At 44.0% G+C, this 27,084-nt stretch overlaps 1 protein-coding gene across 1 annotated transcript in view; it reads right to left on the reverse strand.

The window, feature by feature from the left end:
- LOC311248663 (glutathione hydrolase-like YwrD proenzyme) overlaps positions 1-27,084 on the reverse strand; it is a gene marked incomplete at both ends in the record, with an annotated part of 63,502 nt that overhangs the window by 19,119 nt on the left and 17,299 nt on the right. The window contains 3 exons of the mRNA XM_084339511.1: positions 429-635; positions 9,195-9,348; positions 12,592-12,745. Of these exons, the coding sequence (XP_084195637.1) occupies positions 429-635; positions 9,195-9,348; positions 12,592-12,745 (515 nt within the window). The remainder of the gene's footprint in view (positions 1-428; positions 636-9,194; positions 9,349-12,591; positions 12,746-27,084) is intronic.

Raw genomic sequence — 27,084 nt, forward strand, 5'->3', positions numbered from 1 at the left:
GATTAATGTATGGGATTTAGGCGGAGCTAAATGCTAATGTAGCTAACTCTAACAGTGGAGCCACATTAGCATTTAGTTCTCTCTCTCTCTCTCTCTCTCTCTCTCTCTCTCTCTCTCTCTCTCTCTCTCTCTCTCTCTCTCTCTCTCTCTCTCTCTCTCTCTCTCTCTCTCTCTCTCTCTCTCTCTCTCTCTCTCTCTCTCTCTCTCTCTCTCTCTCTCTCTCTCTCTCTCTCTCTCTCTCTCTCTCTCTCTCTCTCATCTCTCTCTCATCCCTCCTTCTCTTTCTCTCTCATCCATCACTCTCTCTCATCCCTCCCCATCCCTCTCACCCCCCCCCTCTCTCTCTCATTCCTCCCTCTCTCCCTCCTTTCCCGTTCACATCAGTGTCAGGCCTCAGGGATAATTACCCATGATGCCCCTGTGTCTACCTTGAGAGTACGTGCCAGGTTGGGGTTCCTGAACACTTGTCCGTGATTGGGTGCCCGGCCGCCAATCAGCAGGTCTCCGTCCAGTTCCTTCCCATCACGCCCCAGGGCGTCGACGCATCGAGCCCACTCTCGAGCGGTAACCTCGGCAACAGGAAACCCCACTTCCGCCAACTCCACCGCTCCACGCATCACTTCCTGTAGGGAGAGCTGGAGAGGAAGCACACGGTCACCGCGGTTACCACAGGAAACGGACGGTCACCACGGTCACCAAGCAGGAAGCTGGGAGTCACTGCTGGACAGGAAGTGAGGAGATGTGAGACCAGTCAAAGAGCATCACCATTCCACTGGAAGAGAGGGTTCATGAATGGTTCAGAGCCTATATATATATATTTATATGTACCATATATATACTGTATATATCATATCTGAATATGTCTGAATATACCTGCATATAATAATTTCTATATACCTACCTATACACATGCATATAACTGTACAATAATGCTGCATATACCGTAGCCTATACCATAGATTTATAATCTTTTTTTACATATGTGTAGATACTATATCTATATCTGTACATATCCCTTACCTACTCTTACTAGTTATGCTGCTGGCCAGTATGACTTACTACTGTAGCAGCCTGAATATTCTACTAAGTATTCAGAAGTGCTAACTAACTGTTACTTTCCCTGTGTGTGTATAAAGTGTGATAAACAGTGTTCCTTTTGATAGCTCGCCCAGTTTAACAACGAGGTGAGGTGCTACTCTTCTCCGGTTTCAGTATGGATCACTAACAATAACATTGAAGCACTTTTCTCCCTTTCTGGAGTGGTCCCAGAGTGGGATCAGTGGCGGTTGCCAGCAGGGGGCGAAGTGGCAGTGGTGGCAGGTGGAGCGGAGGAGAGAGGAAAGCAACGAGGAAGAGGGAGTTACCTGGGAGCGAGAGGACCAGGAAGCTCTCTCCGGCAGTGACCTCGACCGTGAACAGTCGCAGTCACAGCGGGCGTGTGCTCAAACGAGCCCCATTGAAGGAGAGCTGTTGAAGAGCCCCGTTGGAACGAGCAACGGGTGATAAGAAGTACTTGCTAGTTGACGGGTTATCCTAGAAGTACGGGCGGGTGCTCAAACGAGCCCCGTGGAAGAAGTGATGTTGAAAAGCCCCGTTGGAACGAGCAACAGGTGACAACAAGTACTTGCTAGATGACGGGTTATCCTAGAAGTACCAGCGATAGTGTGTGAGTAAGCGATACAGAACGAAGGACTAACGTCTAGAGTTAACGGGACTAGCGTCTATAGTTAACGGTTATAGTAGTAAGTGTGCGGTGTATTAGCATGCTGCTAACGGCTCCGTCTGACTCCAGTAGACTACCGGGCGCGCGGCGCTGAAGACCGGTGGTATAGCCAGCCACGTTGCGTTAGTAGTACAACCGATATAGCAGGAGGGTGCATCCAGACCCGAAGCTTAGCTGTGTTTAGGGTAGCAACAGTATTAGCTCGCGCGACAGCAGCAAGCAACAGCCAGCAGTGGACGTCCCCCAGACGTTACAGAGGATGCCTCTTCCCACCAGCAGAGGTCGCCATCACAGCACGCTCCTCCAGCTACCCACTGCCCATGCTGTTCGCCCAGCCCGCTGGCTGTGCTCGCGGGATCGCCGACGCCATCTTGTCACCTGGACGAGGGGTGATAAGAGTGGGTCCGCCATCTTGGCTAAGTACTAACGGTACCTCGTGTATCAACATCAACGTCCATTCAAGTGAACGCTAACAACCAGTGTCTAAGGGGTACCCCAAACAATTTAAGCCGGCTTTAGTGTAGGTTTATTTTGGTAACGTGGGCCCACATTTACTTGATTTTCTTTTGGTATTTTGTTATTTTTGTTATTTGAATTCCCAATGTTTCTCTACTTCATGCCTGGGTCTCCCCTAGTACAAGCGGGGTGTTATTAATGTATTGAGCATGCGGTGCCTATGGTGGGAATAGTTTCCCCTACATTAACAGTGAGAGCACCCGGTGCCATGTATGAATAAATTGGAAGTATTAACAGTAACTGATAACCTGCCCAGGCTTCTATATAAAGTAGACCTTATTGGGAGCATTGTCTGTGTGTCTGTTTCTTCCATTTGCTATTCTAACCCCTGGGTAAATATTGTGACTGCATAATTATTTAACCCTTACACCCCATTCACAGAATAGCATTTGAAGGGTCTATACAGGTGGTCAAGGAAGGGTACTGCTTAAAGGGAAGCCCAATAATACTATTGAACTGACAGTCACTGGGTGTGGGAGGGCTGTCGGAGGTACTGGGGGAAGTGAGAGTGTGTGGGGAGCTACTGCTGACCACCTTGGAAGGCGAGGGGGACCAGAGTACCAGTCCCCAGGTTAGTAAATCCTGGGCCCCATCCACTCCTGCTGCAAGCCCTCCAGAACGACGTTCCGGGCCAAAGACGGGGGTACATATAGGTCCAATTCTATAGTATCCTACTACCCAGTGTCTGTGTACTACTACTGCCACAAGCAGGGATAATCCACCCTTCTACACTACCATATTGTCTTTATACCTGTATCACTGTACATATATCTGATTAGCATTATCACTCAGTAGTACTCATTTATATATTTTATACCCAGTTTAATCACTTGTACATTGTATATTACTATTGCACTTTACTGTTAAATTTTTTTCAGTACAACTTATTTTCGTTTTGAGTAGTATAATGCAGTATAATGACAATATATTTGAATCTAATCTAATTTGATAATTTATAAATATATTCAAAATTAATTAATTTGTCAGTTCCATGTTAAAGCTCCTAAACTGTCCTGTGTCATGTATATAAAAAACATAACCAGCATGTAATTTATCCAATCAGGTGCGTTCCACGTGGGGAAACAGGAAGACCTCAGTCTCAAGAGTAGGGCTGCAACGATTAGTCGTCATAATCGATGACGTCGATCATAAAAATGTGTCGACGCGGAATTTTTGTGTCGATGCGTCGTATAAAAACAGAGAGCCGGTAACGTTCATTCAAAACTGCGCAAATGCACTACAGGAAGTGCTGGGCAGTATCATTTCCCTTGTCTGCCATGACTGCATTCTGTGTACTAACAACAAAGAAGAAGAAAGCAGTGATGCACGAGCAAGCACCCTGGAACCGTGATGACAGCTACTCGGATCATGGGTAAGTTTTAGCTTACATGTTTTTTTTTGCATTCTTCCATCTTCGTAATATCGCAAAAATACGCCCCATTTTAACTCTGGCTGATGCTGAAACCCTGATTCATGCTTTTGTCTCATCACGTCTGGACTACTGTAATGCACTTTTTTCAGGCCTACCTAATTCAAGCATCAAAAATCTTCAACTCGTGCAAAATGCGGCTGCACGGATACTAACTAGAACTAGAAAATTTTATCACATCACACCAGTTTTGTCCGCCCTACACTGGCTTCCTATCCAAGCCCGTTCTGACTTTAAAGTGCTACTCCTCACCTACAAAATTTTAAATGGGCTTGCACCGCTCTATCTATCCGATCTCATCTCCCGATACTCGCCCGCTCGTGCTCTGCGCTCACAAAATGCGGGGCTTCTATCGACCCCTAGGGTTAAAAAGAAATCCGCCGGCCACAGAGCCTTTGTCTACCGCGCTCCCTACCTGTGGAACAAATTACCTGCCGTCATCAGGGGCGCCTGCTCTGTCGAAGCTTTTAAATCCCTGCTTAAGACTCATCTTTTCTCTCTCTCCTTCAATCTACCCTGATCTCACCTGGTCGGGGACTGACCTTTAGATTAATCTGTGTAGTTTAGTTATGGTACAGGGTACTACATGGTACCACTGGGTAGTTTACTACAGGGTAGTTTAGTTAGGGTACAGGGTATTACATGGTACTACATGGTACTACATGGTACTACATGGCACTACAGGGTTCTACATGGCTCTACATGGCTCTACGTGGCACTACAGGGTACCACAGGGCACTACAGGGTACTACATGACACTACAGGGTACTACGGGGTACTACATGGTACTACATGGCACTACAGGGTACTACATGTCTGCTCCTTTGCAGCACCACAAACATGGGAACTCTCTAACTCTTCCCCCCCCCCCTCTTCCCCCCCCCCTTTCCCCCCCCCCCCCCCCCCTTCTCTCTGAGTGCCCGTCTCCTGGCGCTGACTAAGGTGATGAATGCCTCGGGGTCTTGGCCAAGATTGTAGTGACTGCTCTACATGCACCTCCGAGGCCTTGGATCAGTTATTCACCGCCGTCTGTCCGTGGTCCTGTCAACTGATTAACAGTATTAACAGACTGTTAACAGATTAACAGTCAATGCGGTTTCATTGCTGGGTTAAGTACTTCCATTTCTATTCACATAATATGCCTACTTCATATATCTACTCCATTCACATATATGCCTACCACTTGTATCTATTGCTATGTCCGCCTACTACAATCTCATGAGCTGTCTAACGCCTGTCCCGTCTCCCTGTCTCCCTATGACTTGCTGTCCTGGAGTGTTGACCGGAGTGTTGGACGTCCCGTGACGAAGGCCGGGAGGTTGCGACCCCCCTCTGCGTGCCCCCCTGTCTCCGGAGGTCTCGTAGTGGTGACCGGAGTGCCGGATGTCCCGCGATGATGTCGGGGAGTTCGTGACCCTCTCTGCGCCGCCCCCTATCTCCCTGTCTCCGGCTGTCCCTGAGCAACGACCGGAGTGTTAAATGTCCCTTGACTAAGACGGGGAGGACGTGACCCTCTTTGCGCCGCCCCTGTGCCTCAAATAGATTGCTATCAGCTCTATCTTTAATCTTTCAAAATGTTCAGTTGCTATCGCTATTAGCTCTATCTTTAATTTTTCAAAATGTACAGTTGCTATTGCATGCACTCATCTGTGTTCCACTACACACATGAGTGCATGCTTACCAACTGTCCGTCTGCAACACTACTATCACCAACATCTAAGAAGGGAGATCCCCCCTTGAATGGCCCTTCTAAGGTTTCTCTCCTCCACACTGCCTGTGGAGCTTTTTTCCCTATTGTTAGGTTTTAGTGAGTTTTTCCTTACCTTCGCGTGGGGTATGTCTGGGAGTGCTTGCATTCTTTCATTTATTTGCATCCATCTAAAAATGTTTGCACCTTATGGTGTTCTTGTTCTGTTCTTGACTTATTGTTATGTTTTCTTCTTGACTTGTTTAAAGAAGATCTGTACGGCCCATGGGGACATTAACGTGTGTTGTCGGGCCCTATAAATAAATTTGATTTGATTTGATTTATGTTGGAAAACAGAATGTCTCAAGGATAATGCTTGCTAAGTGAATGCTATTTCAGTTAATATGTTGTTGAGGCTGCATGTCCACCAACAAGCTGTATGTAACGTTAGCGTAACGTTAGCTAAACGGCGCCAAGCTTACAGCCTACTAGAGCTTGGCTAGACTACCGGTGTTTACAGCTCTGTGAATTAGCACCAAGTGTCGTATTTTTGCAGACTCGAGTATTAATTAGGTATGTTAAGATAGCTAGTGCCAACGTCCACTGTCTATATAGCGCCATGGTCTAGACTAGGCTGCTTTTTTTTCCTCAGTTGAAAAAAGTTGAACTTTTTGGGCTAAGACTGCAGAGACAGGGAACGTTAGTGCTAGCTATCTTATATCTGATGATTTATAAGTTTGCTATAGCAATGCAATCACAGGTTCCTTTATGGACGCTGTCATTTGTAAATGGTGTGTTCCCCTGCAGGAGATCAGAGTAAGACACACACACATACACACACACACACAGCTCCTCTCACTCACACACAGCAAACAAAAGACCTAGAAGTCTGTCTGATCTGACTCATCCTCCTCTCCTCTCCCCTACAGCTGGTGGAGATGGTGGAGCCTAGTGAGTGGATCCACGTCACCCTCCTGGACCAGGTTTACAGCCCCATCAGAACCGCAGTGCTGGGGCAGAGGCTGCTACTTTTAAAACATTATTTGCACATTATCTTTACATTTAAACTTGCACTTTAATTTGTATTATTTCATTTGTTTTCATTATGATTGATTATTGTATTTGTTATTAAAATACATTTGATTAGGGGCGCCCAAGTGGCGAACCATGTAACACGCTGCGTCGCGGCATGGTCGACCGGGGTTCGATTCCCGGACCCGGCGTCATTTGCCGAATGTCTTCCCCCCACTCTATCTCCCGCTCTTCCCCTCTCGCTCTCTCTCTACTGGACTGCCCAGTAGCTAAAAGCGATAAACGCTAAAGAATAAATCTTAAACATTTTTTAAATACATTTGATTAAGCAAGTAGCTTAATTAAGATCCAAATTCAAATGTTTCATGAGTCCTTATTTAAATTTGCTATGGAATCATGTTAAGGCAGAGGGAGGGTGACATTCACAGGTGTGCAGACTTGAGCACGTGAGGTAAAACATGCACTGGAGCCCTGAAAAGGAGCCGCGCCCACAGGAAGCAGAGATGGAGGGTTTGACAGAAATAATCATTAGATTAGTCGACTAATCAAAAAAATAATCGACAGATTAGTCGACTACCAAAATAATCGTTAGTTGCAGCCCTACTCGAGAGCTCGACCACATCTCAGATCAACAGGTCACAACAGAGATATAGTCAGACCATCAGCATGACAGAGGCCATTATAATAAAAGGAGACAGGGTCCATCAGCATGACAGAGGTCATTATAATAAAAGGAGACAGGGTCCGTCAGCATGACAGAGGTCATTATAATAAAAGGAGACAGGGTACGTCAGCATGACAGAGGTCGATAGCGATAAATAACGCCATAGGGTTATGCTAGCAAAGATGGCGTGTATGCTAACCAAATCAAGACAGAGCCCAAACAAAGTGCTCCCGTGTGAACGTACTGTTAAAGGTGCTATAGATAATATTCAGCCACTAGATGTTAAAGGTGCTATAGATAACATTCAGCCACTAGATGTTAAAGGTGCTATAGATAAGATTCAGCCACTAGATGTTAAAGGTGCTATAGATAACATTCCGCCACTAGATGTTAAAGGTGCTATAGATAAGATTCAGCCACTAGATGTTAAAGGTGCTATATATAAGATTCAGCCACTAGATGTTAAATGTGCTATAGATAAGATTCAGCCACTAGATGTTAAAGGTGCTATAGATAAGATTCAGCCACTAGATGTTAAAGGTGCTATAGATAAGATTCAGCCACTAGATGTTAAAGGTGCTATAGATAAGATTCAGCCACTAGATGTTAAAGGTGCTATAGATAACATTCAGCCACTAGATGTTAAAGGTGCTATGTATAAGATGCAGCCTCAATCAAGAAAATTATTACTCACTACATAAATATTTTATCTATAGCACCACTCCCTCCTGATGCCTACCCCATGATCCATATGATTAACCTCTTAAGCCTGATCGGCCCGGTACGAGATTTTTTTCACGTCACAAATAGATCAATATAGTCCGTATTAAGTGATGTTGTGTTTTTCATGTCGCCAAGAGTAAAGACCCTAACCCTATCAAAACAGCAGCAAAGTGTATATTTTAAGCATTACGTTTGTTTACCAATGATTTTAAGTGTTATTAGCTAAATATGAGCTTATAAAAATCTCTGCGCATTGCACTGGAAATCGGATGATTTAGACGCGAGGACATGCCGCCATCATGAAAGCGTTGTAGTCCTAAGAAAGAGAATACCCATGGGCTTTCGATGGATGTAGAAATTTCATAAAACTACACTACCTAGCTCACACCAGCCGCTGTCAAAGCTGCTGAAAATATTCTATGCGATAAATATTGACGTGAAAATCGTGATTACATCTCACGGGTCGAACAAACCTCAACTTTAATACCATGTTTCTTTACCTTTCTGTGAACGTCCAAAAAAAACGTGCCGCAATCCAGTAAAAAATTGCAGAGCTATGGACATTATACAAAAGTAACTGTACTTACAGTCGATTTAATTCACAGACTTTGCTGCGTTGTAACGGGGTGATACTAAATCCAGATTTAACTCTGCCATTGGAAAGAGGATCCATAAATGTATGACTTGGCCATAATAAGGTCATTTATAGGCCTGATATTCCATATTCATATTTCAAATTGCATGTGTCTGGATGGCAACATTCAGTAATGTATCTACAAAAAAAAACTGTAAATCATCAATCATCTTAGATCTTTAGTACACTTGATCTCAAGAAGGTGCTGAATTAGCATTTCTTTTTTATTTTATTTTATTTATTTTTTGGTCAATGTTAGCATGGTGTTATTGGTGGTGTCAAAGATGGAAGAAAGAATTATAATAATTTATATTCTCCTTTGGTTCATTACAATTTACTCAAGCCTGGTGACAGACTCCCTGAGGTCCATAGATGTCCCTAGATACCAAGAACATGCAAATGGACCTTGTAGAAGTGGAGTAATCTTCCATTTACTTGGGTATGTACTTTTAGGCAACTTTTCTGAAAATATGGGTAGGGCTTTTAAGAGGTTAAAGAGGCAGAGTGCTAGCTTAGTTATAATGTGCTGTACATGTGATTCTAGTATTTCATTAGAAGCTAAATGTGTACACGCCCCCATGTGCAGGATGACTTATCAAAAAAAATTTAAGTAATTTCCCAGGAAATGACAAACTAAGAATACCTACAAAACTAAACTTTTGTCATTGTTGGGACAGATACTGGTGTATAAGTGACAACCAGTACCAGACATTATGTGATAAAAGAACATAAACATCTATTTTGATTCCATGGGGCCTTTAACCTTTAACTTTTCCATCAAAATACCTTGTGACTTCCAAACATGTCCACGGTGTCACACCAGCAGGCTGGAGCTCCAGGGACCGTGACGTTTACAGCATGGGAGCGTGGGGGAGGAGCCTCGGCACTGTAGCCACGCCCCTCCATGAAGTCCAGGGACTGAGCTCTGGGGGATCGCCCACTGAGAAAGAGAGAGTGGGAGAAAGAGGGAGAAAGAGAGAGAGAGGAAGAGAGAGTGATGAGAGAGAAAGAGAGGGTAGAGAGAAAGATGAAGATGAGAGAAAAAGAGAAGGAGAGATAGAAAGAGAGAGAGAGGGGAGAGAGGAGAGAGATAAGATAGAGAGAAGGGGAGAAAGAGGGAGAGGGAGGATATAAAGAGAGAGAGGGAGAGAGAGAGAGAGAGGAGAATGAGGAGAGAGAGAAAGAGAAGTGCGAGGAGAGGGAGATGAGAAAAGGAAAGAGAAAGAGGAGTGAGAGGAGAGAGAGAGGAGCGAGAGATAGATGGAGAGAGAGGAGAGAGAGGAGAGAAATGGTGAAAGAGAGAGGGGAGATGGAGGGGAGATAAAGAGAGAGAGAGATAGAAGGAGGAGAGAGAGAAAGGGGAGTGAGAGGAGAGAGAGGAGAAGAAGGAGAGAGAGAAAGAGGAGTGAGAGAGAGAGATCTTGATTTAGTTGCCTTGGAAATATTGATGCAGAAAGCATTGGAGATCTCCACAGCTCGGGTAATTGGAGTCCAGGAATCTAATATTGATTTGGGAGAGCTGGGAGAGTAAAGTCCATGGGGGGGGGGGGGGGGTGGTAGTGGGGGAAGAAATGTATTTGAATGTCTTTTAGTATTTTTATAATTTTTTACATATATATTTTTATTTTTATATATATCTTTTGTATTTTTATAATTATATTGTCTTGTGACCTTAGGTGTTATTGTTATTGTCAGTTGGTCTGTTGATTATTGTTATATATTTTATTTGCTCCTTCGTTTGTTCTTTATATTATTTATTGTTGTGTTCTGTTATGTCTTGTTGTATCTTATATGTGGGGGGGGGGGGGGGGGAGAAATACAAAGATTTGATCACAAAAAAAGAAACAATATTATGTTGTATGTTATGGCAATAACATTGAGGTTCGTTCGACCCGTGAGATATAAACACGATATTCACGCCAATGCTTGTAAGAAGAAAATGGGCTTCCTTACTTTGTCGGTGGCTGGTGTGAGCTGGGTAGTGTAGTTTTATGAAATTTAGACGTCCAAGCCCTGGGTCTCCTCTTTCTTAGGACTACAACGATTTCATGGGTGATTCTTGTTCTCGTGTCTAATCATCCGTTTTCTGGTGCAATGCGCAGAGATTTTTCACACACTAATAACACTTAAAGTCATTGCTAAACAAACGTAGTGCTGAAAATATACACTTTGATTGCTGTTTTGATAGGGTTAGGGTCTTTACTCTTGACTACATTTGAAAAGGAAACACAACATCACTTAATACAGACTGTATTGATCTATTTGTGCAACGTTAAATAAATCTCTGCCCCGTACTAGTCGGGCTTAAGGGTTTAAGACAGTCAGCCACTAGATGGCAACGTGGCAGTCAGGCAGGGCTGGAGTAAGTTCTGTCAGAGGAGCGTACATGTCTGTCACCGTAGAGATTAATTCCTGCCCCTTCTGCTCAACCTACACAGGACCCTATTTGCGAAGAAAATATGAACGGTAGTCAATGGTTCTTTGATCCCGTTTGAATTGTGCCATGAATTACACACATGACGCTTGTCAATTTAAGAATGTAATCATCTGCTAGAGCTAACATTACATGATAGCATTAAAAAGCTATCCATAATGTTGGCTAACTTCCCTTTCAAATCAACTCTTTTGACTTGCAAATTGACAAACGTCGTATGCGTAATTCATGGCACTCAAACGGGATAAAAAAATGATTTCTCTCATCATGACTACCGTAGCCTACATATTTTGTAAGTCCTGCGTGCGGAAGGGGAGGGACTTTGTCTCTCTATAGCGACGCCAATTGGTGCATTCATATATCAATTCAAATAAAAAGCACTATGATTTATTATTTAAAAGTCATTATGATTATATTGGAACCGATCACAAAATACAAGATGGGTGTATGTATCTCCCCCGCCTCGACTACTGCAACGCACTGCTAGCTGGCCTCCCGGCCACTGCCACCAAGCCTCTTCAACTCATTTAGAATGCAGCGGCCCGCCTGATCTCAAACCTACCGAAGTCGGCCCATGTCACCCCACTTCTTAGGGACCTGCACTGGCTCCCCATTGCTGCACGAATCCGCTTCAAGGCCCTCGACCTGGCATATCGTGCGGCAAAGGGAACCGCTCCCGCCTACCTCCGGTCAATGGTCTCCAACTACACACCCTCAAGACCCCTACGCTCTGCATCTTCTGGCCGCCTCAGACCTATTCCTATCCGAGCTCCGGGAGGGTCATCAAGGAGAAGCCGCCTAGTCTCAGTCCTTGCCCCACAATGGTGGAATGAACTACCCACCCCAGTTAGAACAGCCGAAACCCGTCCAATCTTTCGCCGTCGACTAAAGACGCACTTCTTCAACCATTATCTGAAATTATTTATTAATTATTAATTAATTATAATTTTTAAAGATATCTAACCCTAACTAACCTTACTGTCATGCACTTGTCCTAATAAACTAACCTACACTGTAGCACTCAACACTTGATGAACATTGTTACTCAGCTGATAGAGTTGTGCCCTTCCTGATGACTTGTCGTACAGAACTTGTAAATCGCTTTGGATAAAAGCGTCAGCTAAATGACTAAATGTAAATGTAATGTAAATGTATGAACGGCTCAGATAACAGATAACAAATACCGATAAAATAGTCAGTTACATGTTTCCTCCTGCAAAGATCTTAACAAGAAATATGCATGCTTGTTATGGACAAGGCAACACACTATGAACAAAGTATGGGTCATTACTGTACGTTACTGTGTAACTAAACCTGAAAGCTCTTGGCACAGTTAGCATAGTAGTGTTTCCTCTCTGTGCGTTCAGTAGAAAGCTTAGCACAAATGAATGGAAGCGGATATGGACCACATTTTGGAAAACAGCTAGGCTAGCTGGACCGTATCCGGTTCCATACATTTGTGCTAAGCTAGTTAAGCTAGCTTTCTACTGAACCCACAGAGAGGAAACTGGTATCAATCGTCTTGTCTGATTCTGGAGAAGACGGTAAGCGCATTTCCCATAATGTTGGCATGTTCCTTTAATGTTATGCTAGATTTATAACGGACTGGGTCTTCTGATGCATATGAAACTGAGAAACTTATAAATAGACAGAAAGAGAGACACACACACACACACACACACACACACACACACACACACACACACACACACACACAGAAACAGACAGACAGACAGACAGCCTGCCTACCTGCCATTAATCCCGTTAATCTGTCCAGTATTTGAGTTATAGAACAGACAGAAGGCATCCCCTCCCGGACCGGTACTGCAGGGCTCTGTGACGGCCAGCGCTGTTGCTATGGCAACAGCCGCGTCTGCAGCATTCCCGCCACGCTTCAGGACGTCTGAAACACAAACCACAGGAACCACAGGAAAGCTCCCTCGTTAACAAGTAACAAAATCATATTTGAAATAGGAAATCAAAATATATGTTTATGTTCTTTTATCACCTATGTCTTGCACTGAACTTGAACTTGAAACTGAGGTAGAGCAGTCGCCAGCAGTCGCCAGAAAAGCGGCCATTTGTTTACTTGAACTTGCGGACTGCATACTTTTTTTGCAAAGCTCATCTTTATACCTTATGCTTATAGCACATGCATAAGCCTGGTCTCTTTTGAAAGATAACATTCTGAAGTTTCTTACACAATAAAGGAAAAACTGGCGGCTGGGTAGCGCAGCGGACTAAGCGCCTGCCTACCACCGCAGAGACACTGGTATCGAATCCAGCTGTCAGCGGTACCTCCGGCTTGGTCGGTCCTCCATACTAACACAATTGGCAGTGTTGGCGGGTGGGAAGCCGGTGGGGTATGTATCCTGGTCGTTGTAAACAGCGACTCCTACAGGTCGGTCGGGACACCTGCTCAGCGAAGAAGGGATCTGGGGAAGGTAGTGTGATCCTCCCACGCGTTACACTCCCCCAGTGAGAGTCCTCGCTGTCAGGTGAAAAGAAGCGGCTGGCTGACTCCACATGTATCGGAGGAGACATGTGATAGTATCTATCAACCCTCCCTAGGCCGGCAAGTGAAATTCGCAGTGTCAAATTAACACTTAAAGAGTCGAATTTAACACTATTCCAGAGTGTATATGACTCCAACTACGAATAGTGTTAAATCGACTCTTGCTCCTGTGTTAAATTTTTTGAGTTAAATTAACTCTAAATAGAGTACAAATTTAACACTCGCTTACACTGTATGGTGTTATTTAAATCGACTCTTGCTCCCGTGTTAAATTTTTTGAGTTAAATTAACTCTAATAGAGTACAAATTTAACACTCGCTTACACTGTATGGTGTTATTTAAACTTAACACTATAGGTTTAATAACACTTGAGAGTGTAATTATTATTCTCAGAAGTGTTGATAATTTACTCTTATGTGATAACAAATTAACTCTGATTGAGTTGAATTCCAATGCTCATTAACACTGCATTGAGTTATTAAAAGTTAACACTGAGGTCAAATAACTCTGCTGAAGTGTTGACATTACACAGTACTGTGTTGATAATTTACTCACTTGCAGTGAAAAAACAGCTCTGCAAATAACACCCATTAACACTGCACAGTGTCAATGAAACCGGACACTATATTGGTGAAAATAAACCTCACTGGTGTTAATTTTACACTTAATTTACTCTTGTATAGTGTGAAATTGCATTTACATACAATATACATTAAAAAATCACAAGTTACCACAAAATGATTTCAACAATTTTATTGTTGGTCAGGCAGGGTCAGGCAGGCTTATAAAAAAATAAAACATAAATATACATTGACCTCAGCAGGTCTGCATAAAGTGCAATATGGAACAATACTTCACAGCTGATTTATACAACACCTTTACAACTATATAGGGTTGGGCATCGTTTGGATTTGAACGATTCCGGTTCAGATTTTTTTTGAAAATGTGTAAATTTTTTCATACTATTCACATTTTCAGTTGACTTGATACAGTTTAATTTGGTTGCTGTACTGTAACTATGGTATTAATTAACAAAGTAAAAAAAATAAAAAATTAAGAATCGAAATGCAAATATGTTACTTCCGGTTCCAGAACCGGATGTTAGGAACCGGTTGCTATTAGAACCGGTTTTCGGTACCCAACCCTATTTACAACTCCGTCTGGATGCAGTAATAAAACAATCACATTAGCAGGTCTGCATAAAGTGGCAATATGGAACAATATACTTTGAGCAATCTGTCGTTCGATAATTCATTTGAATATCAAATGGTTTAAAGTAGTGCTGTCAGGCGATTAAAACAATTAATCTAATTAATTACAGGATTTGTAATTAATTAATCTAATTAATCGCATTTTAATCGCATAACCATTTTATGCCTGATATTCTATATTCTATAACCATATTTCAAATTGCATGTGTCCGGATGGCAGATTCAGTACTCTATCAACAAAACCTTCTGTTTAATCATCTTCCATCTATTAATTTGCTTAGATTTTTCAGGTCTGGTCAATTTGAGCATGGTGTTATTCACAGTCAAAGATAAAAAAAAAATTAATTGATATCTCATTTGGTTCATTACAATTTACTCAAGCCTAGTAACAGATACAGTATTTCTGACACTGGGAATACATTCCCTGAGATCCATAGATGTCCCTAGAATCAGATACCAAGAACATGCAAATGGACCATATAAAAAAAAGTCTGTAAATGTGTATTCTACATTCTTATGGAATGAATGAGATAAAAAAAGATTTTTTATTTTTTATTTTTATTTTTTTGTAATTAATTTTGAGTTAATTTTCATAACGCGATAATTTGCTGTGTAATTAATTAATCTAATTAACGCGATAAACTGACAGCCCTAGTTTAAAGTAACACAGCTGATTTATATCCAAGACCTTTACAACTCCGTCTGGATGCAGTCTGACCTTAAAGGCATGGTAATGGTCATCAAAACACATGGTTTCCATCAGTTTTCCACAGAGCAATACACTGTCATCTTTCACAGCAATAGTCTTGATCTTACAAAACACAGGCATCTCAAATGCTACCTCAGTACAGATAATCAAGTCACAGCGGTACTCTGTACCATGATGTTTTATCCACTTGGCAGAAAAAACACTGGTTACATCTCCAAATAAGGAAGCAATCTCTGGACCTTCTTTGAGCTCAACAAGTGCCACCATCTTTCCTGGACCTATGGTTAATCTTTCTTTGGTAAAGGACTCCCGATACATTGCCATACAACTTTGGTGCTTTTGGGCTAATGTCTTTGTAATGTTTTTAAAGCTTTTTAATTGTCTCTTAAAGAAGTTATGTTTAGCTTCATAACGCATGCACCACATGTGCAGAATTGGGCCAATGTTCCTTATATTACGAGGGTAATGTATCATGAAGTGATGCTTTGGCAATAGGTTGCTTCTAGGAAATAACTGCTTGAAGAGCCGATGATGATCAGTGATTACATGTTTGAGATAAATGGTCATGCCATATGACAGGACTGGTGAAAATACAATGTTAACAATCTGTAGAAGCAAAAGCAGAAGATGCCAGTACTTATCATCAGTCTGTATTAAATCACCAAATATCAGAGGCATATTGCGCAACAAGCACCAAGACTGTGTGGCATTCAACCCCAAATCCTTACTTTCATCCAACAACTTGACTCTTGGCGGACGGTTTCGCTGCTGATTGTAACCATAGTCAAAAGCATGTATTCTGCCAGCCAGTTGTTCAGCATTTAGAAGTTTCTCCTGAAGAATGTACTTGAGAATAAGTTTCACCTCAAACTGAGCAACCCCCTCTAAAATATCATGCATGATATCTACAGAGAAGTTTGTGGCTGTGTTGAAATACTCAAGTGAATTCAACAGACAACTGCGTTTCACGCCATATATATGAGGTAGCGTTGGATCTGTCTGTATAGTTTGACAGTGTTGTGCGTGCATCTCAACAGTTCTTAGTACAACAGCCGGATCATCTTCACAGAATACAGTCTGAAAACGAGCTTTCTCAAAAAGACAGAAACGACAGCAATACCGAGCCCCAAATGACTCCACAAACCCAAACAGACCATGCAAGCCAAGGTTATCCCCAGTGACCTGAACTATGGTACCACGAATTACGTGTCTAAACATGGGAATTTTAAGTCCCTCTGTCTCCAGTACTTTCAGATCATTGACAAGTGGCTCAAGTATCAAATTGAAATCATAACGCTTAATGTCCTGTGCATGGAAAAGAGCACACAAATGAATATTAATCAAAGAGGAATTATAGATTGGGGGGAAATTTCTTAATGTAAAGTATACACCACCTAATTTATGTATACCCTTTTTAGAGCCCAATGGATTTGCAGTTTCAAAGTCATCATAAAAAAGTTGAATTTGAAAGGAATCTTTTTCTACTGAAAACAGGGGACTTTCTTTCAAATAGGTGGCATCTCTCAAGTCTGCATACACACCTTCCTTAGTCATGTGCCTGGGCTTTAACATGTCTGCAAGTTCTGGGTTTTGAAAAATGCTCTTCAGCGTTTCCAAAATGGGAACATATGCAAACTTATCAGTTACAATGACCTGGTCATATGTCCCAGTAGTTTTGTTTCTTCTGCTGTCAAATCTTGTGCCAAGCACCTTTTCAACGGGTTCAACTTTTCCCCATTTCTCTTTGAAGTGTTTGTTTATTTTTGCCTCAGAATTTAAGTGTGTGAATGGGTTTTCCAACTTTTGGAATGACTGTTTGTGAAGTGCCACAGAACAAGTGACACTTTTGGACAATGACATCCTGAGTCGTTCCTATATGACCAGTATAAATCTTTAAACTGAACTCTGGAAAGATAGCTCTATGATGGCTCTACTTATAAAAAATGGAACTGAGCCTTTAATGTCTCCATAGAAGGGGCCTGTTCTTCACAGTTTTTCACAGACAACAGGCAAAAGGGAGTCAACCTGCGGAATGTGGGCCTCAGCAGAGGAGAGAGAGCAGTAAAATGTTAACCCTTTCAGACGGGAAGGGAATTAAAGGTTGAGGGTTGAAAGCCAGGAGTCCGGAAACTATTGAGGAAATCTTAAAAAAAAAACTATATAACAATTAAATGTTTAATGTGTACAGTAAAAGTTTTCATAAATGGCATGCTTATAATTGACTGTCAGTAGAGAATTATACTAAAAGAATGATGTGTAAAACTGTTTGTCTGGAGGGAACCTTTAAGAAATCTTGATAAGAAATCCTATGGAGGGCGGCCTCGTGCATGGTACCATGTCACGTGGTCACCACAGACAAAGCCGTTGTCTGTTTTGAAGGAATAAGGGACTTTCTGTTACTTAAAACCACTAGGTAACTAGCAGTAACGTTAGTACAAAGAAGAGACGGTTGCCCATTCAAGGGCCAGACTTTTTTGAGAGATTTTGAGGAGATGACTGAAACCTGATATATTGTAAGCTGAAACTTGTGTACTTATAAAAATGAAACTGAACCTTTAAATGTAATCTTCTACTGTTAAAAAATAAAAACAATCTTCTTTTGGAAACAACGTTTGCTTCTATTTTTCCTAAAAAGACGGGTAAGCATGGAGATGTTTTTTTGCATTGTAACTTTACCAGTAATGTGCCTGATTTATGATGTAAAAAAGAACCTCATGAGTGTGGTTTTCCCCAGACGGAGTAGAAGGAGAAATAGGATTATTGCATTAAGGAGAAAGGTGGGTTCGGCAAGCCTGGTTTTATCAAGTAATGCCATACAGTAAACTCTACGGCGAACCGAGTAGATTAAAGTAGAATAAAGTAAATATACCCCGCAACTCCAATCAATCAACTGTATTACTGGAGGGGACGGGGGGTGCCTGTGTGTGAGCCGAGGTCTGCTGAGTTTAAGCCCTGAACTTTATAGACAAATTGAGTCCTAGACGTCCCACACTTCGCAGGACGCTGCTTGAAGCTGGGATTCGGACCAATGAGTTATGGGATAATCAATCTGACCTCGGTTTACGACCGGTGCTTAACATGGCGTCCCTGGCGATGTGCATTTATACTAACCAAAATAGGTGCTAAACGGCCGAAGAAGACAGGACTACTGTCAAAAGCCTCTGGAGTAAAATTTAATTACAGATTTGGCAAAATCAAAATTGTAGAAGGTTCTACTCGAAGAAAGAATCGCATTTAAAGTATATATTTGTGATTACGGTGACAGATCACTTATGACTAAAAAGTTACGTAATGTTTTCTTAAAGTCAAAATTGTAGAAGGTTCTACTCGAAGAAAGAATCGCATTTAAAGTATATATTTGTGATTACGGTGACAGATCACTTATGACTAAAAAGTTACGTAATGTTTTCTTAAAGTCAAAATTGTAGAAGGTTCTACTCGAAGAAAGAATCGCATTTAAAGTATATATTTGTGATTACGGTGACAGATCACTTATGACTAAAAAGTTACGTAATGTTTTCTTAAAGTCAAAATTGTAGAAGGTTCTACTCGAAGAAAGAATCGCATTTAAAGTATATATTTGTGATTACTGTGAAAATTCTACTGGGTAAAGTTACAATGCAAAAATCACTTTCATGCTTTGCTCACAGAAAGGCGAACTGGAGAGCCAACTACCCAAAGCTACTGTATGCAAGGAGGAGGGGAGACAGTATGTGAAGCGAAGTCAAAACGACCGTTCACAGAAAGGCGAACTGGATGGCTCCTAGCCCAAAGATACTGTATGCAAGGAGGGGAGACAGTATGTGAAGCGAAGTCAAAACGACCGTTCACAGAAAGGCGAACTGGATGGCTCCTAGCCCAAAGATACTGTTTGTGAGGAGGGGAGACTGGATGTGAAGCGAAGTCAAAACGACCGTTCACAGAAAGGCGAACCAAAGATACTGTTTGTGAGGAGGGGAGACTGGATGTGAAGCGAAGTCAAAACGACCGTTCACAGAAAGGCGAACCAAAGATACTGTTTGTGAGGAGGGGAGACTGGATGTGAAGCGAAGTCAAAACGACCGTTCACAGAAAGGCGAACTGGATGGCTCCTACCCCAAAGATACTGTTTGTGAGGAGGGGAGACTGGATGTGAAGCGAAGTCAAAACGACCGTTCACAGAAAGGCGAACCAAAGATACTGTTTGTGAGGAGGGGAGACTGGATGTGAAGCGAAGTCAAAACGACCGTTCACAGAAAGGCGAACCAAAGATACTGTTTGTGAGGAGGGGAGACTGGATGTGAAGCGAAGTCAAAACGACCGTTCACAGAAAGGCGAACCAAAGATACTGTTTGTGAGGAGGGGAGACTGGATGTGAAGCGAAGTCAAAACGACCGTTCACAGAAAGGCGAACCAAAGATACTGTTTGTGAGGAGGGGAGACTGGATGTGAAGCGAAGTCAAAACGACCGTTCACAGAAAGGCGAACTGGATGGCTCCTAGCCCAAAGATACTGTATGCAAGGAGGGGAGACAGTATGTGAAGCGAAGTCAAAACGACCGTTCACAGAAAGGCGAACTGGATGGCTCCTAGCCCAAAGATACTGTATGCAAGGAGGGGAGACTGGATGTGAAGCGAAGTCAAAACGACCGTTCACAGAAAGGCGAACTGGATGGCTCCTAGCCCAAAGATACTGTATGCAAGGAGGGGAGACAGTATGTGAAGCGAAGTCAAAACGACCGTTCACAGAAAGGCGAACTGGATGGCTCCTAGCCCAAAGATACTGTATGCAAGGAGGGGAGACTGGATGTGAAGCGAAGTCAAAACGACCGTTCACAGAACTGCAAGCTAACTAGCTCACCATCGGCTAACAAACCAGTGCTAACACGATGTCTCACAATCATTCCCACATCATAGAGGAGGAATTACCCTCGGAGGAGGGATTGGGAGTGTTTATACCCGACCTGGGTCTGGACTACCCAGGAGAACGGGAGGAACGCCCTGAGTCCCCTGATACGTTTGCGGGAAGTGAGGAATTCACAGAACCAAGCGAATCCCTATATCCAGAGCTGCCAGCTGTACAGCAGGCCGTAATTGGAACACGAACGGTCCCGACGGCTACGGCCCCTGCATACTGGCCCGAAGGCCTGGGACTTCAGGGACAGTGGAGCCCCCTGCCCCAAGTCCCTACAACAAACTCTACGCCAGAGGAGCAGACCATGCCCCCTGGCATGTCAAGGTTGAATGAAATCTCATGTACTATCAAACCCAGATCTCAACCAGGAAACCCTAAGCATATACAGCACCTATGGGTCTGCTCCATATGGTTACAAAACTTTGTACCAAAAGGAAACCACACATTTGTGGTTAACCCGGCCAACAGAGGCCTACGTAATGGGGGGGGAATGGCAAAAGCCATACAAGACATGGCAGGACCCGGCTACGCCGACTGGTGTGCAAGAGAAGTGGCCAGACAACCTCATAACCTCCTTAAGGATGGCACAGTGCTGGTAGGAGTCCCCTACCTACTTAAAAATAAGGGTTACGAGGGGATACTGACAATTGCCATGCAAGACATACTGCCCGGAACAGACCTTGAAGGCCAAACCCGAGTACTCCTGGCATATTACAGGAGCATTTTCAGACAAGCCCAGAGAGTAGGCATAACAAGCCTAGTCATGACACTGTTCGGAACAGGGATTTGGCACTATGACGTCAACACGAGCATATGGTGCTTCTTGGAAGCCTACCAAGAAATACCAGCTGCATCCATGGCAGTGGTCTTGCTAGTCCCGGACAAATACCAAGCAAACACAGTGCGCAGAGCTCAAATGGAGGCATGGCCATCACATTACCGTAATGGCTGGGGAAATCTGTTCAAAGAAATTGAGCCCACTATGGTCGGAGACCTCACACAGGTCATGAACGAGGTGGCATACAGAAACCAGACATGGTCTGGTCCTCAGGGAACACCGCGGGAAGCGAGTCACTCAGAACAGAGGGCCCAAATCACGTGGCCCCCATCTGGACCCGGGAGGATGTATGAGGAAATACCAGACACTCGGCCTCCCAGCACTGAGAGAGAAGGCTCAGGGGGTTTCACTAACCCTGGAAGCCCTGCACTCCAGTTTTCCGGTGCGAGGCACACCCAGGAGGGGGTGACGCAGGAACGTAGTCAGGACTCAGGAGCAGACGCAGACCAAGCACGGCCTGTACCCCCTCACAAGTACATCAGCCAGAGGGAACCCCGCTCCATTAGTGACCCCTCTGGATGTGAAATGAGGGAAGTTACTAGCGGGGGACAACTACAGACGCTGGGGGGATCAGCTACACCAATGGCTACATCAACCCCAGGGCGAGATTACTCCCTGGGGTGCTTAAGCCCAGGACCACGTGTTCACGAGGAAGTGAAACAAGCGAGAGCAGCCTACACCTCTCGCCATGGTGAACACTCAGGGGCGAGAGGAATATCTACAGACTCTCACAAAGAAACACCAGACATAACAGTCACTAACTACCCAGTCTGGACCGACAACTCTGACGCACCATGGTCAATTCTCACCTTCACTGGACCATCTTTGACGAGCTATGGTAGATGGGAAACAAGCATGGTAGCGGCAGGAGGCGCTTATTACCGGAACCTGAGGAAACAGGTGATGGAAATAAGGACCAAAGAACCCCTGAAACCAGGCAAGGCAGTAATCACTGAGTGTGATTATAATGTGTTTCACGCGGAGAAAGTTGTCCATGTGACACTAAGCCAAAACAGGTACAATAAAGTACAGTCCTCACAAAAGAACTGGGACAATCTGGTGTCCCGGATGAAGGATCTACTGCAGAGAAGAGAAATCTATGCTGGCCATGGTACCAAGGACATGCCCTACCGACTAGCCATAAACCTGATGTGGGGCAGGTCTCGAGTATATGGCCAAAGAGGCATATGGTTGGGGGAGGCAGTAGTCCGCGCAATCTCAACCATAAGAAGTGCAAAACACACGGAAATCTGCCTCATGGTAGAACCCAAGGACCATGAGGGAATAACCCAGGCCTTGACTGAAGCAGGAGAGAGTGAGGAGGATGAGGACAGTGAACCGGCATCGGTACCCCTCGATCCCCCTCCAAACCCTAAGGGGTCGGGAATTGGACCCAGGAAGGAAAAGTCCAATTCCCAGAGCTCCTCCCGAACAACAGAAAGAGGGAGATCATCCACTCCCCGGAAACCAACAGTACAGTTCGAACCAGAAAGGGATGGACTTGCCAAATCCCGGGCTAAGAGTATTCTTAGACGACTAGGCTGTCCCCAGGAGTCAGGGGACGACCCAACAGATAGCGGACCGGAGTATACTGATCCAGATCAGGACTCAGAAGAAAGGGGAGACCGGGATCGGTCAAGCTCCAGAGCCTCCTCAATGTCCTCATCTCGGTCAAGATCTAGGGAGAGAGTTCGGTACCCAAGGGGCGAACCTCCTAGGCCTCGGAACAAGAGAGCCAAACCGGTCAAACTGAGACCTATAGGCCCCGGGCCCCCCCTGAAGGGCACCGCCTTCCAGTCACCTTCAGGCTTGACCTGGAGCTCAGGATTGGAGGACGTCTCCGACGAAAGTGAAGGAGAATTGGCAGGAGAAGAAACAGGGGATATTATGCCAGCATATCCCGTGACATGGAGGAAGGCTCGGGCCTTAGCACGGTCACCTGAGGCAGAGAAAGTGTTGTCTCACCCGGGAATAACGGAACCATACAAGCATGCATATTTACATGCTGGCTATGACGTACTGCGCGAACAAGTGTACAAACGGGACAGGGCCATGGCCGAAATAGCCAGGAGAGAAAGACACTGGTTGAACAAAGCCCCGTCCATAAGCCCAATCCGAGCCCTGAGACACAGCACAGAGGAACACCGCCCGGAGGTAAGCCCTCACTCCATACTGGCCCAATCTCCCGGAGACATATACCGACCAAGAGGAAAGAGTTTACATACCGACAGGAGTCTGTATGACAGTGCCCAATATGGAGAAAGCAACAAAGCACAAGAATTATTGAGCAAAACCCAAGTGCTCAAGAAACTGGCCCCAGAAATGATTCATGGGGAGACCCAGGCTGCTTATATCCATAGGATTGCTCAGATTTTCCATGGGTCCCCTCTCTACGATGACCCGGATGCCGCTCGCATTTTGCGACACCTCAAAGGACTGGAGATCCTCGAAGGGCCCAAATGATGGAAATAGAAGTGAGAACCCCCGGTCAAGATCCAGGGGAAAATATGGTGGAGAAACTAATCCCACAGGTGAGAGACGGGAGTGTGTCTCTCACTGTTGCAGCGGAATCAGTCATACGTGGAGGACCTATGCAAGGATCAGGCTTACTACTTGAAAAATTGTTCATAGGAGTACCAGGGGGTAACCGTCTTGCAGCCAAATGCGCAGCATGGTCCCGAGATCAGTTACGGACGGAATGCATGCTGTATGACCAAGTCAAAATGCTTTCTCAAACCAAATACAATAAAAGTGAAAGGAAAGGGGAGAACCCACGAGAGGAGAAGGCTCAAATTCGGCCTCCCAGAGCCCAGCAACAGCCAGCGGCTAACGTTAAACCTACCTACTCAAAAAACGACAAAAGGGGGGGCTCCCAGGAGTTCCCCCCGAGGATAACCAAGGACGAGAAAGGGAAGAAGAATTACATGTACCTACCTCCCGACGAGTGGGCCGCATTAACCCCAGAAAAGCAAGCAGAAAGGAGGGCAACAAGGGAGGAATTCAAATCCCGGAAGGAGAGAGAATAGAATCCTGGCCTCCTGGTGATGTGACACATGACACTCGAACATGGGAAGAAGACAGAGTGACAGAGAGTCTATTAACCCTCAATATAGATCCCCAGGAGAGGCCCCTACTGAATGCTATTGCACTCAAGACACAGGAGACTGATGGGAAGTTAACGTGTCAAGTGGGAAACGACCAATACCTAGTAGACACCGGGGCGGAAATTTCCCTGCATGTAAATACACCCATTACCGGATCCATAGAAGTGGAATTAGGTAATGGGACCAGAGCCCTCATGGGTACAGGGGAGAAGCATGGGATATCAGGAGTGGTAGGACCACCTAATTCGGAACCCCTGTTATCCCCAAAAGACTTGATACTACTGTACGAAAAGGAAAAATTCATACCCAAGGGTGACCCGCAAAGGCCACAGCACAGAGTCCGTGTCAAATATATGAAGCCAGTGGACATACGGGGCGAAATGGAAAAGGTTGTGGAAGAGTCCGAAAGCCACGAGAAAACCCTCATACGAGAAATACTCAAGAGAGGCTTATATGCTGCCCACAAGAACGACGTGGGAAGGGTGGACCCCAAGTATACACACACTATAAAGGGGACCATACCACCGAGACAAGCACAGCACAGGGTGGACCCGAGGTGCAAAAAGGAGCTGACAGAAACCATCACGGAATTGGAAGAAATGGGCGTGTTGACTATGTTGGACTCTGCTCTAACAAATACCCCTGTAATGGGAGTCCCCAAACCTGATGGGTCATGGAGATTAGTGCACAACTTAATTGCCCTGAATGCTAGAACATGCTCAGATACCAGGACAATGATAAACATAGCACAAACAACCAGGAATCTGCCCAACAAACGTTGGAAGTCTAGCATTGACCTGGCTAATGGATTCTGGTCAGTACCTATCGACCCCCTATCCACCCAAAAGACGGCGTTCACCTGGAACGGGCTGTCCTATGGATGGACAGTTTTACCACAGGGGTATAAGAACTCCCCGAATGTGTTCCAAGGAGTCATAGAGGACATCCTAAGAGGCCTGGATGTCACCATATACATCGACGACGTGTATTGGACCAATGACTCGGAACAAGAACACTTGGAACTACTGGACCAGGTAGTGACCCGCCTCTCCAGGGCCGGGTTAAAGATAGGCCTCAAGAAGTGCGAGATCACGAAACATACCCTGAGGTATCTGGGTTTCAACATCACGGACACCGGAAAGTCAGTCAGCAGGGAATACCTGGATCAGGTAGCGGCCATTGAGAAGCCTGTGTCCCTGAGTCAGCTGGACTCTGCCATGGGAAAATGCGGCCACATTATGACCCATGTGCCTGGCTATGCGACAAAAGCATCCCCGCTCCACAAACTGAAAGGCAAAGCTCTCGAGGGAAAAAACCCTAGGAATAGGAACATCCCCATAGAGGAAGTGGAGCCAGGCTGGACGGTGTTCAAAACCCATGTGCTGGAAAACTGCAAAGATCTGGAAAAAAGAGACCCCACCAAACATCTAGAAGTATTCCCACAAGTGGAGGGTACGCAAGGGATAACTCTGAAATGTCAGAATAGAAAGGGAAAGACCCCTTGTCTACTTTTATCCATGCAGTTCACCAATACGGAGGAGCGGTATACAGAAGAAGAACGAATCCTATGTGGAGTATTTAGATTCTGGAATGCCCTGAAGGACTTGGCTCAAGACAAGAAGTCCCCAGTACAAGTACCTCACCACCATCTACCAGAGGCTGGGCGGATTACGAGAGGCCAAAGAAAGCAAGAAAGTCATCAAAATATCCAACAACACCTTACCAATGACATAAAAATGTTGGTAAAAATATAATCAAAAAAAGCAAAAGCCCTGTTCTCTAAAAAAGAACAGTGATTTCTATTTCTAGATTTTTTTTTTTTTTTTGTTGTTTATGTAACAATATAGCCCTATATACCTATTTTTCACATGTAATTATATGCTTCATTATTCAATTGACGATGGACAATGATCTCCCAGGATGGCAGAGTGGGTGTGAAGTGCCACAGAACAAGTGACACTTTTGGACAATGACATCCTGAGTCGTTCCTATATGACCAGTATAAATCTTTAAACTGAACTCTGGAAAGATAGCTCTATGATGGCTCTACTTATAAAAAATGGAACTGAGCCTTTAATGTCTCCATAGAAGGGGCCTGTTCTTCACAGTTTTTCACAGACAACAGGCAAAAGGGAGTCAACCTGCGGAATGTGGGCCTCAGCAGAGGAGAGAGAGCAGTAAAATGTTAACCCTTTCAGACGGGAAGGGAATTAAAGGTTGAGGGTTGAAAGCCAGGAGTCCGGAAACTATTGAGGAAATCTTAAAAAAAAAACTATATAACAATTAAATGTTTAATACAGTAAAAGTTTTCATAAATGGCATGCTTATAATTGACTGTCAGTAGAGAATTATACTAAAAGAATGATGTGTAAAACTGTTTGTCTGGAGGGAACCTTTAAGAAATCTTGATAAGAAATCCTATGGAGGGCGGCCTCGTGCATGGTACCATGTCACGTGGTCACCACAGACAAAGCCGTTGTCTGTTTTGAAGGAATAAGGGACTTTCTGTTACTTAAAACCACTAGGTAACTAGCAGTAACGTTAGTACAAAGAAGGAGGAGTTAATACGAATTATGTATTGTATTTTGGTTTGCTAAACAAACATGACAACCCTGTGACATCACTGTGTTTAGACCAATCGGAAATATGGTACAATGTCGATATAAAAGAGACGGTTGCCCATTCAAGGGCCAGACTTTTTTGAGAGATTTTGAGGAGATGACTGAAACCTGATATATTGTAAGCTGAAACTTGTGTACTTATAAAAATGAAACTGAACCTTTAAATGTAATCTTCTACTGTTAAAAAATAAAAACAATCTTCTTTTGGAAACAACGTTTGCTTCTATTTTTCCTAAAAAGACGGGTAAGCATGGAGATGTTTTTTTGCATTGTAACTTTACCAGTAATGTGCCTGATTTATGATGTAAAAAAGAACCTCATGAGTGTGGTTTTCCCCAGACGGAGTAGAAG

This window comes from Notolepis coatsorum (assembly GCF_963971535.1).
Source record: "Notolepis coatsorum genome assembly, contig: SCAFFOLD_523, whole genome shotgun sequence".
NCBI lineage: Eukaryota > Metazoa > Chordata > Actinopteri > Aulopiformes > Paralepididae > Notolepis > Notolepis coatsorum.